Below are 12,332 nucleotides of genomic sequence, written 5' to 3'. Positions count from 1 at the left end.
GTCACCAACCTGCTTACTGACCGCACTCATTGATGTCTGACTTCGGTGTTCCGCTGTCTTTACGATTAGTCCACTGCGGGACAGCAGAAGAATGAATTACACTCAAAACATGGCACATATCTTATGTTTTATTTAAGTCCCGAAAATTATTTTCCTAAATTGATTTAAGACTCATGACCTTTAAGAATTTATAAATTAGAGAAAACTCTTATACCAGGTAAAAATTATGCATAAATTTAAACGAAAATCATAAGAATAAAACCTTCTGGAATATTAAGCCTGTTCAAACATCGCTTCGAAAACATAACATAGGTGGAGGGACGCATCGGAAGTTTTAAAAGTTTATTCTGGTTTCACTCAATATTCATTTCTACGATACTGCATCAGTAGTTTCTAATCTGAATGCTTGAAAACAAAACGCATCTAAAATTCCCTATGAAGCGAAATTCAATTTCAAAACGAGTCCCGCAGTCAAGCATCACTGGCTGCCATCATTGTGCGGGTGGGTGACCACTTGGATCAGTCTGAATAAGGATCGAGGGTGTGAGGTATTGGTCCTAGTTAAACTGTTCTACCGTAAAGTGCTCGACTTCGAGTACAGGTCGTCGGGCTACCGAAGTGGGGGCCCCATCCCCTCTGCAGAGGATCAAAATTGCTATGGCATGTCTTCGGATCATCCTCAGGGATGTTTCCCTTAGGCTATACGACACGAGGCTAGTTGAAAGCAACTAGCGGTTTCGGTAAAGCCGAAACGTGCCATATGATGGTTGCCCGGTTGCTTTCAACTTGCAACTGAAGTTAAAACCTTTCAACTTTAGTGGAACAACCAGATTAGTTGAAACGTGTCATATAGTAGTTTCCAAATACTTTCAACCTTAACTAGCAACCATTTAGTAAACAAAATACACGTGCTGATTCTGACGCATCCTGAATTTTTATCTTTTAAATTTGAACTTGGTTTAATCTTCTAACTATGACTAGTTTTAAATGGAATTCTAGTGATATATGTATTTTTTTTTTGAAATTTTTCAAACGTATCCTTGTCTTTGGGACATAAATAGCAAAGATTATGCGAATAAACTAATTCCCTATAAACTAATTTCCTCTGTGGAGATATTAAAAGTTACAAATTATTATTGAATTTTAAAAGTGAATGAAAAAAAAAACTAGCATATTACTAATTACAAATGTTTAAATATTTGAAAATTCAAAATTATATAGCTTGAACGCTAAGCTTTTTAAACTCATTTTGACAGATTTTGATAGATATTTCTTTGACAGATATTTCCGAGTACTAATGAAATTTTGAAAGCAAACGAAAGAAATTATTTTGCTTTTAAATCACCTTTTTTCTGTTCTAGTTCTTCTTTCAGAACCTCAGCTATCAGCTCAACGCCTACTTCAAGTACATCGTCAATAATCGCTTCCATGATAATTAAAAGAGCTTTTAGCAATAAACTTTATTGAAAAATATAAGTTCTGGTATTGGACTGTTGTATACTATAATAACCCAATACCAGTGCCGTCCTATTCAGAGTTGGTTGAATAAGCGAAGGTTGTAACGTGTGATCACAAACGAGAAACCAAAAATCAGTTTCTTAACTTAGTTACACTGATCATTAAGACACGGTTCCCAGCAGATCACCGATGTCAAGCATCACTTGCTACGGTCAGTGTGCGGGTGGGTGACCACTTGGATCTGTCTGCGTAGGGACCGAGGGTGTGCGGTATTGGTCCTAGTTAAACTGCGCTACCGTAAAGTGCTCGACTTCGCGCGCAGGTCGTCGAGCTACCGAAGCGGGGGTGCCATCCCATCTGCAGAGGATGAAAATTGTGATGGCAAGTCTTCGGATCATCCTCAGGGATGTTTCNCGTCGCCAATAGCCCATTGTACAGCTCTAGTGCGACGTAAATTAACAACAATAACTTAGTTGCCTAGTGTCATCAGCACTAACCGTCACCAATAGGCCATTGTGCAGCTCTAGTGTGACGTAAATGAACAACAACAACCATTTCAAAACGGGCGATCTTTTCAGTTTGACATTTTTGTCTCTCGGCTATCTCGCGTGGCACAGCCTTTCCAGCAGTTGTGTCAGCTGTTTCCTTGTTTTGAAGAGCGAAACAAATACTTCAACTTAGATTAAAAATGATTATGTTTTTGTGCGAATTTTTCTGTGTCACGGTTCATTATGCATTAGTTTCGTTTGATTATGGCTTTGCTCACATGTTATTAAATGCATATGAAGGTTTTATTATGTTTTGAATAAATATAAGTGATGTTTTGTTTTCGTTCCTATGTTTTTAAAGTGGGGAACTATTGTGATGTAAAAGCTAAGCTGTCCAAGAAAGAAACAAAAAATGTTAAGGAATGACTGACATAAATATTAAAATAACAATCCAGGCAGCTATGAAAACTATCTTGAACTTTATGACAAATTCTTTAAAATTCTAGCAATATAAAATCTATTTTTAGTAATATAAAATCAAATAAAATGGCTGAAGTTGATCCAGAAACTTTGTTAGAATGGTTAAACATGGGGCAGGGAGATGAAAGAGACATGCAATTGATAGCTTTAGAACAATTATGCATGCTGTTATTAATGTCCGATAATGTTGATAGATGTTTTGAAAGGTAACTAAATTACTTTCGTTATAATTGTATAATTCCTGTTATTAAATTTCTTACCCGTGATTTCTACATTGTTTACTTTAACAACTGTCGTGATGTTTAAAATGTGTTGATATAAAAACTTTGCTTCAATAAATTTAGTATCTGAGGGTGAAACATCGCTTTGTAATTATGATATATTGTTTCATTATCTGACCATTCTTCGTAATGCAGTGAAAAAAAGCAATCAATATATCAATACTGAACTACACTACTAAAATCCTGCTGAAAACTGAAAGTAAGACATATACGACCACAACTAAAAGCTAAAAAAATCCATTTTCTAAATTTATTGCTATATTTTGTCCTTGGTGGTGGCTTTACCTTATTAGACTGAGCAAACTATGCTTTTAATTGTTCATCCATTCAAAATAAAGTATAACAGTATTCAGAATCATTTAGCATAATGCTGTTACTCCAGGTCAACATGTGATAGTAAAAATTTACCTCAATTATGCAATTTTCTTCATTACTTATCCCTTCAGATGGACCATAAAAAACCTCTTTCCACAGTATCTATATTAAAGATTCTCAGTATTGATACAGTTTTTATAGGTATGAAAAATACTTATTTAATACCCTGTATATTTTGTACTTATTAAAACTGAAACAATTACCATGATACTATTAGTGCCTATTACCCAACTAATTAAGCATTATTGGCGTCAATAATAACATGGCAATTTTTTAGTTTTCTCCTAAGCAAATTACTGCCATTAATTACAACCTTTTTGAGTGATGGGCTACTTGCATAGCAGGTTGACTAAGAAAGGGCCACACACATATTTATTATTTAATCATGTAAGTGGCAAATGTGATAATTTTTATATAAACGTTAGTGTTCTATCACTAAATTTTAATATAAAAAAATTAGCATACTTGCAGAAAATCAAATATTTTTAATTACTAGAATTCTTTAAAAAAAAAAAAAATTCATTAAAGAAACACTCATTTTCCAAAATAATTTTCCTTTTATCAATAAGTGATTTTGCATATATATGTATAAAAGGAAAAAAAAAGTGCTTAAATTTACAACGAAATCAGCACCAATAAAACTAGTCAGTTAGTAATTATTTAAATGCATGATCTGAAATTCGCATGTTGTTATAAGAAAACAACATTTTTAAAACCAGGAGGGACTGCATCGCCAATCATATTAAATGAGCCGGGATTTTATAATTGAAAAAAAAAACGAGTAAAAGGTAATTTGAATCTACAAAAATGGAAAAAATATTTCTTGTTGTTAAATGATTACTCAAATTGGAAATATGCGCATTGTATTTAAAATATTAGATTTTTTAAACCCATGCGGAATTTTGTTGCAGTAACTGTTGAAAAAGCGATCGAGGAACAAAATAGACTTACTATAGAATCTGTGCAAATTGAGCACATTAAAAAGTGATTACTCAAATTTGTAATGCAAATTTTTGAACTATTTTTTTTTAAGTAAAAAAATTCATTTTGTTCAGAAGCTCCACAGGCTGCACTCACAATCCGGCAGGCCATAGGTTGTGCATTCTTAGTCTATTAATTAAATTGTTAGATTTCTTAATTCTTAGATTTCTTAAATAGATTTATCCATTAATATTGCTTTTAGCATGTTTTTTTAAAAATGATTTCATGCAGTAATTATTACTAAAATGAACTAAGCATCAATAACATGGCTTTTTTTTAACATTTCCTCTAAGTGATTTCGTGCCATTTCTCTATTAATTTTGTATTATAGTAAGTAATTTTATTCATTTCATTTTGTACTTATTATTAAAATTAATTAGGCATCATTGGCGTCTTTAATAGTTTGATTTTTCAAGTCTCTCTTAAAGGAATTAGTACCAGTTCTCTATTAATTTTTCCTTTTAGTACACAGATTATATTTTAATTCAATTTGTACATATTGCCAAAATAGATTTAGCCTCAATGGAGTCAATAATAGTATGGCAATTTTTCATGGTTCTATTTAAAAAATAAATACCACTTCTTCCTTAATTTTGCGTACTGGAGCATAGTTTTATTAAATTATTATCTATTAACTAATTTAAAATACTGTAATTGGCATCAATTGATTGTTTTGATTTTTTCGTTTCTTCTATACAAATTAGTACTATTTCTTCATTACTTTCACTTAACTTATACATAACTTATTTTTTTCTTAAATTATTTTGATTTACAGATTCATGTTTTAAAAGTATAACTGTAAACAAAATAAGCAATTGGTTTCAAATAGCTTTAGAAATATTAATTCTGGGATGTAATCTGTCAATGCTGTCATGTTCATGCTGATCATTGAGTATCTGAAATAACAAATAAAAAATTATTAAATGTTTGTGGCGTAACTACCACCTCGATTTTTAAGCATCAGTTCACTACTATATAAGACATGCTAACTCGATTTAATCTTGAGGTACTTTTTGATAGAGGAAATTTGGCTTAGTCGAACGTTCTTTCCCCACATTAGAGACCTGCTTATGTGATATGAACTCGTTTACATCGAAAGTAACGCCCACTTCGATGAATGGTCTTCATTGAACAGTTGATTTGTTATTTGTGACTGTGTTATCATCTTCCTCATGCTGTTGTTTCTCAGTCTCATTTACACATTATGGGATCTTGCACACGCTCGACTGCTTATAGCAACACAGGAGAGATCACATACACAACCGTGAACTTATTACAGCTCTTACCACAAGTGTTCAAAATCCGGTGAACTTAACACAGCTTTCCTGGTCTTTCGCGAATACATTGGATTCTATCTGTGATAAAATTCAGGTGGGGAAGTATTGTGGCATAACTGCCATTACGTATATTAAACATTAATTCATTAATATATATGACATACTAACTCAATTCCGTCTTAGAGTACGTTTTGATAGATGACGGTAGACATTGTCGATAACTCTTTTCCCCACGTATTAAAGAACGTGCAAAATAATCTTTCTTTAATTAAAGATCTAAAATAATATCCCTGATGTAATCTTTAAAATATTTGAAAGAAAGAAAATCATTTGCAGAAGTCTCATTTTTATCAATGGTGAGCCAGTAAAAGAATTCTAATTTTCAAATGTCTCTCCCAAACCACCTAACAGAAAGATTTTAAGGATTGGTGACTGAAATGGCCCTTTCTGCCACTGTTCAAATTTCAAGTCACTAGTTAAAATGGAGCACTCACATTAACTAACTCTTGATTTTATTGTTATAGATTATAATAGTTTCACTATTAGTTTATTTTTTCATACTAATTGTTAATATTAGTAAATTTTTTTTTGTCAAAGTTGGTTATAATTGAAGAGCATAGTGGAAGAACCGGCTAAGTGACAGTTTAGTGATTTTTAGTAAATTACCGCTGAAGTTTATATGTTCCTCCTTTTTTTTGTTTAATCTTTATGTTTTTAGTTTGTTTGTAAGAGCATAACTCACAAAATTTTTAGGGGTTGATTTTTTTGACTCTCTTATATAAAATAAGATTTTGATTTTTGCCAGTACCATTTGCTTGTTTTCACCGATGATTTTTAATGTTTTTAATCGAATTTAATTTTGTTTGAAAAGACAAAATAAATATAATTAGGCTTATATTCATAACTAGGGGGCAGAGCCCCCTGCTCGGCCAACCTCCAATAATTGCTTCGCAATTAATTTCTGTTTGCTTCGCAAGCAAAAGTTAAGAAACTCTCTATAATATAAAAAATTGACTTATAATTTTAAATAAAAGTCTATATACTCACTATCAATCAAAAATAATGTCAGTCAAAAATTCTGACTAAATCAATTCAAAGTGTAATACATTGCAGATTTAAAGAAAAATACTTTATACATTGTAAAATGATAAAAATTAAAAAAAAAAAAAGAAAAAATACTATGTAATAAATTTTTTTTACATTTCACAAAACTTCTTTGAATACAACATTTCTTACTGCATAACTGATTGGATAATAATCAAAATTAAAAAAAATACTTTAATGCATTACTATATACAATGCTGTATATATCTGAAAATGCTGTATATATTTGATGTATATACAGTCAATTCGCTATAACTCGAAGTACGATAACTCGAATATTACTATAACTCGATTTTTTTATGAGGTCCCGACCCTTTTATCTTCAATTTCATGTTAATTATTCTCGATTACTCGAATTTTACTCCCTTTAACTCGATTTTTTTTTTGGGATCTTTTAAAGCAAGAAAAAAAACCTAGGAGCTGATATCTTGCCCCTTCCTTTGCAACACACACACAATGCCTTTCGCACTCTTCATGGAGAAGCTAAAGCTGTCCCTCTTGAAGTATGTGAACAGTGGTTAAATGAAACGTTACCAAATTTACTTCAAGGATACAGTGAAAAGGATGAGTGATGTTTTCATTATTGATGAAATGGGTTTATTTTTTAAATGTCTTCCAAATAAGACTATGATGTTTAAGGATGAAAACTGCTCAGGGGGTAAAATGAGCAAAGAACGTTTGACTGTCCTAGTTGGAGGAAATGCGTCTGGGACAGAGAAATTGCCCTTACTTGTTATCGTTATCCATGATCCGAAATCCCCGATGTTTCAAAAATTTAAAAACGTGTCCTTTGAATTACAAGTCTAACAAAAAGTTTTGGATGACATCAGTTTTATTTGAAGACTATGTAGGAAAATTTGATCGGAAATTCTTCGCTAAAAAAAGAAAAGTGATACTCTTTATGGATAAATGCACAGCGCATAATGATCTACCTAATTTGAAAGCAGTAAACTTGCAGTTTCTCCCGCCAAACACAACAGCAAAGTTGCAGCCGATGGACTAGGGTATCATAAAGTGCTTCAAACAGTCTTATCGTAAATGGCTTGTCAGAAAATTTATCTTAAATATTGTAAGCATTTAGAAGTTTTGTAATTAATAAGCATTAATTAAATAATCTGACAATATTTTGAAAGTCAAAAACCGAAACTAATGGTAAGTCGAACTTCCGATATGTCGAAGTTTTTCGTCAGTCCTATCAGATTCGAGTTATCGCAAATTCACTGTATTTACAAAACTGTATATATATACAAAGCTGTATATATTTGAAAATGACCAAAATTAAAAAAAAAAATACTATCTATACACATTTTTTTCATTTCACAAAGCTTTTTTGAATACAACATTTCTTATAGCCACTTTCTCCATCTCATTACGTGAACCAATTATTTTCACTTTTGAACCTGATTTGGTTCGACATCTAGATAGAGCAACATATAATTGTCCATGACCAAAAATCGGACAATTCTGATCAATAAAAAGACCAACTCTGCTAATTGTCTGGCTCTGTGATTTGTTAATTGTCATCGCAAAGGCCAATTGAGCGGGAAACTGCGTGCGATGGTGAACAAATGAAAATTCGTTACTATCTTTAGTGTTTAAGGTAATCCTTGGGATGCATGCAGTGTTTCATGCCTTATCACCAGTCATAATAGTTCAAAATAAAGCTGATTTAGTAATCTTTTGCACTATTAATCGCAAGGTTGGCAAGTTTCTGCCGAGGTGGTTAAAACCACTGGTAAAAACCGGTTAAAACTGGCATGGCAGAAGCCCTTTTCTGCCACATTTGTGGCAGAAAAGGGTACTGAGAAAAGGGTACTTCCAGTAAGTACTGAGATTGACATACAATGGATAATTCACAGAAAAAACAATTAAATGTTAAACAAAATACAATTTATTTACAAAACCACCATCTTGGCAGCCTCCCAGTCATTCTTACTACAAGTAGTTGTGGTAATAATATGTAGATGTTTGTTTTCCACAGGATGAGATCCAGGGAAGTGTGCTTCAAGTAGTTCTCCAAGAGCCTCTTTCCCTGATTCACTGTACCCTCCGTTTGTAAGACGGATGGCATTTAAACTGCAATTAAAGTCTTTAGTAAGAATTTTTGCAATCTTTGCGGTGGCAGAAATAGTGTTAATACCATCGCAGAAAGTCTGCCATGACAGGGTTGCCACTCTACATGGAGAACAGGGAAAACCTGGAAAATACAGGGAATTTGAAAATCACCTAAAATAACAGGGAAAATGCAGGGAATTTTGATTTTTTCCTTGCAAACTGGGAAAATACAGGGAATTTTGTTTCTTATTTTTGTCTTTTAAAAAATGGTACCCACTCAAAGTGTAATCTATGGATATTTAGCCATGATATTTCAGCTATACTAAACTATTTCACTTACTATAACATTATTTAAGTATGTTCAGCTGTTTTCCCACCAATTAAAACTAATAAATATAGTTAGCCCTATATAGCTCACAAAAGAGCACAGTAATTGTTGTTTCCTTTTAATATATTGTGTATAATAGTACAGGGAAAACACAGGGAATTTTTTTTCCAGATTTGAGTGGCAACCCTGCATGAGCGACGTTTAGATGCTCTGATAGCCTTAATATAGGCAGTTAGAGCGTTTCTGTTGGACTGCCATTCTCCAGATTTCTTTGCTCTTAAATAATTTCCTACATTTCTTACGTAATTTACTAAGCTCAGAAGACCACCAAGGAACACGCCTTGGGGAGCTAGTCAACGTAATATGACATGAAATATGATACGAATCGAGTATGATCTGTTGCACTTGGACAACAGTCCACTCCACATCATTAACATTATTGTACTTACCAGAGAAGCTCCCAATCTTCCTCTCCAGAGCTGCTCTAAAGGAACCCCAATCAGCTGTTCTGGGGTTCCTCCTTATTACCTTCAGTCCTGAGAGGCCTTTAATAGAAAAAGTAATTAATTGGTGATCTGAAGCAGTAACTACTCCAGATATCTTCCAATCAGTAATGTAATCTACGGAAATAGAATTACATAAAGTGAGGTCAATGACTTCCCTTCTGTTACAAGTAACAAAGGTAGGTTCATTGCCTTTATTAAGCACATACAAATTAAAATATAAGATATGTTCCATAAGTACATCCCCCCACTGATTACAATTACTGCTACCCCACACTGTGTGGTGAACATTTGCATCACAGCCGAAGATGAATCTACAGCTTGAACTACAGTGGCCAATTAAAGCTCTAGTAATATCAGCTAATGGGTCCTTCTCCTCATACGGGAGATAGGCTGAAACTGTGATAAAGGCAGAGATAGTCTCATTGTCATAGAGTTTTAGCTTTACAGCAACTAAATCCCTGTTAAGAAAGTTAACAAGGTTTAGGACATTTAGATTAGACCTAGCCACTATGCAGGTCCTGGGAAGGTCACAACGGGTATCATAAAAGATATTAAAACCTTTAACATTGAGACCCATTATTCTACCCTTTAGGGTCCAAGGCTCTTGTAAAAGAGCAATATCTAGTTCTCCATCATTTAACCTCCATCATTTAAGGCTAGAGGCAGCAATGCTATGATGGAGATTAATTTGACCAACCTTAATTGTATCCACAATTGGTTGTTGTTCCAGTCCAGCTCTAAACAGTTCAAGATATGCTCAGGTGATGCCTGGTTTTGTTGGCATTTAGGGCAAAGAGGAAAGATCTTTTGATTGGCGGAAAATGTGACACTTTTCAGGTGTCCACTGGCCAGTTGGGATAAGCAAGTGTTGGTCAGCCTGTCACCAGGAAGAGATAGAGAGAGTCCTGGTCTTTTTGCTTTATACCAGTAGTGAAAAGGAGGAAGCATCCACTTTTGTTTGTTCATGGCCTTTTGCCTTGCGAAAAGTTCAAGGTATGTAAGCTCCAAGGTGGAGGGGATTTTTTTTTTTTAAAATTACGCCCGTCATCGTCTTCTCAGACATAAGGCGTCTTGCAGTCCAATACAATACTGAAGTAGCTCCAGAAGGTGAGAGGGCACAGAAGTCATTAGAGGAACGAATGTCAAGAAGAGAGGGGCAATCAAATAATTGCTCCCCAGTCATAGACGAAGTGTTACAGAGCACACAAAGAGGTGAATTGACCAAGTTAATTTTAAATAAATGGGCCTGTAAGTAGTCATGTCCGGTAATTAATCTAAGGCAAGCAACTCCCTCAGCTCTGGGAAGGAGGGAAGGGTGAGAGCGCTGCTGGTCATCAAGAAGGCTAGCCCAGGAGTTCCATCAGCTAAGCTAAGTAAGGGGACTGGATGGTCTAGTCCCTTCTTTGCAAGAGTGTCAGCCAACTCGTTTCCGTGGATATCGACGTGGGACGGAATCCATTAAAAGTGGACTTCATGCTGCTGGGAAATGAGCTTCACTTTTTGCAAGATCGAAAAACTGGTTTTATCTCCAATGAGGGCCCAATTTTTGAGGTGTTGAATTGAGCTACGTCTGTCGGATAGTATCCAAGTATTTCCAAAGTGCTCTTAACTTAAGATTTTCAAATAACTTAAGATTTTCAAAATATTTCACTAAATTAGCTTGCCTTCTAAAGTTAAGAGGTTGCAGATGAGTGAACAATTGGTTAGTAGCATGAGTGAAACCAGAATTGCACCTACCTAATCTGGTTATTATTAGAACACATATCTTCTTTTAACAGCTCTAATGCTTCATCAACACCAAGCATAGAAGCTGGTGAGTCAGGTCGTAAGGTTACGTCTGACTCGGAGTCCAACCCTAGCTCTGAAAAATCAAGAGCCCCAATTGAACTTACCTTGGAGTCAGGGGAATTAGCCTTCCAAGGTTCATCCTCCTGATCCATTTCCTCCTGGTCATCAGATCAACAGAGAGGACATTTGATGTTGTTGAAGCCTCAACTGCTTTTTTCCTGTTAGGATCGTGGATAATCTTGAAGACATCGCGATCCACTCCAGTGAGTGCACAAAAATTTGCTCTCGCAATAGCTTCCACGTCTTCAGGCTCCACCTCAAAGATCCATCTAGAGGTGCCCGGTCTCGCAGCACTTTGCAGAACCCTCCACCCCATAGACTTCAACCCTGGGTTAAGTCTCTGAAGACGCCACAAAAAGGTGCCCTGATCAGAGAATTACTCAGGGCCGGATTAAGACCTCTTAAGGCCCTAAGCACTGAAAATATTTTGGTGCCCCCTCTAGCAATTAAAAATATATCTACTATTAAGTCAAGTGTTAATTCAAAATATAAAATCAAAATTTTTTTGAAAGAAAATATTTAGTCAAATTAAAACAAAAAAATTTAAATATAATCAATTGAAAACTTTTCAATCAATAGAAAAATAAATAACTTCTGTTTGTGTATATGTACAATGTGCGAAAAAGCTAACACTCTGAGTGACTTATGATGGAAAGTTTTAATCTTTATATACTAAGACTCAAAATACTTTAAATGAGAAAATCAGACACGTACTTTTTCTAAAAAAAAGCATGCCTTTTTTTCAATTGATTTGAATTTCTTGAGTCTCGAAATAAATAGCTCTATTTCGAGAATTTTTAAAACGAACTAAAAAATTTAGCACCCAATAATAAAATTTATTTACCTAAAAATAGTTCTGTGTCAAAAATACTTTTTAGAAAGTATTAATTATTTTATATTTTATTTATTAAGAGAATAGTCGAAAGAGCTCTAAATTGAAAATTTAACAAATGTTATTTTAAATGACAAAATACAAAATTTAATGTGTACTAAATCAGTCAAATACAATTGAATTATTCAATTTCAAAAAAGTTATATATTTAACATTTAATTTCTCAAGAACTATTCGACAGATTTCGTTCAAATTTTGTATTTTACCATTTAAATTAATATTCTTTAAAATTATATAAAAATTTGTATATTTTTAAATT

At 33.7% G+C, this 12,332-nt stretch overlaps 1 protein-coding gene across 2 annotated transcripts in view; it reads left to right on the top strand.

The window, feature by feature from the left end:
• Positions 1-2,047: 2,047 nt before the first annotated feature.
• Positions 2,048-12,332, top strand: part of LOC107453213 (ubiquitin fusion-degradation 4-like) — a 158,249-nt gene continuing 147,964 nt past the window's right edge. The window contains exon 1 of one of the 2 annotated variants that reach the window (XM_071187446.1): positions 2,048-2,632. In XM_071187446.1, the coding sequence (XP_071043547.1) occupies positions 2,493-2,632 (140 nt within the window). In that variant the 5' untranslated portion in view covers positions 2,048-2,492. The remainder of the gene's footprint in view (positions 2,633-12,332) is intronic. The other variant, XM_071187447.1, reaches the window with a different exon arrangement.

The sequence above is a fragment of the Parasteatoda tepidariorum genome, chromosome X1 (assembly GCF_043381705.1).
Source record: "Parasteatoda tepidariorum isolate YZ-2023 chromosome X1, CAS_Ptep_4.0, whole genome shotgun sequence".
In the NCBI taxonomy this organism is placed as follows: Eukaryota; Metazoa; Arthropoda; class Arachnida; order Araneae; family Theridiidae; genus Parasteatoda; species Parasteatoda tepidariorum.
Note: the sequence above shows the minus strand (reverse complement) of the source record. Positions and strands in the feature narration are given on the sequence as shown.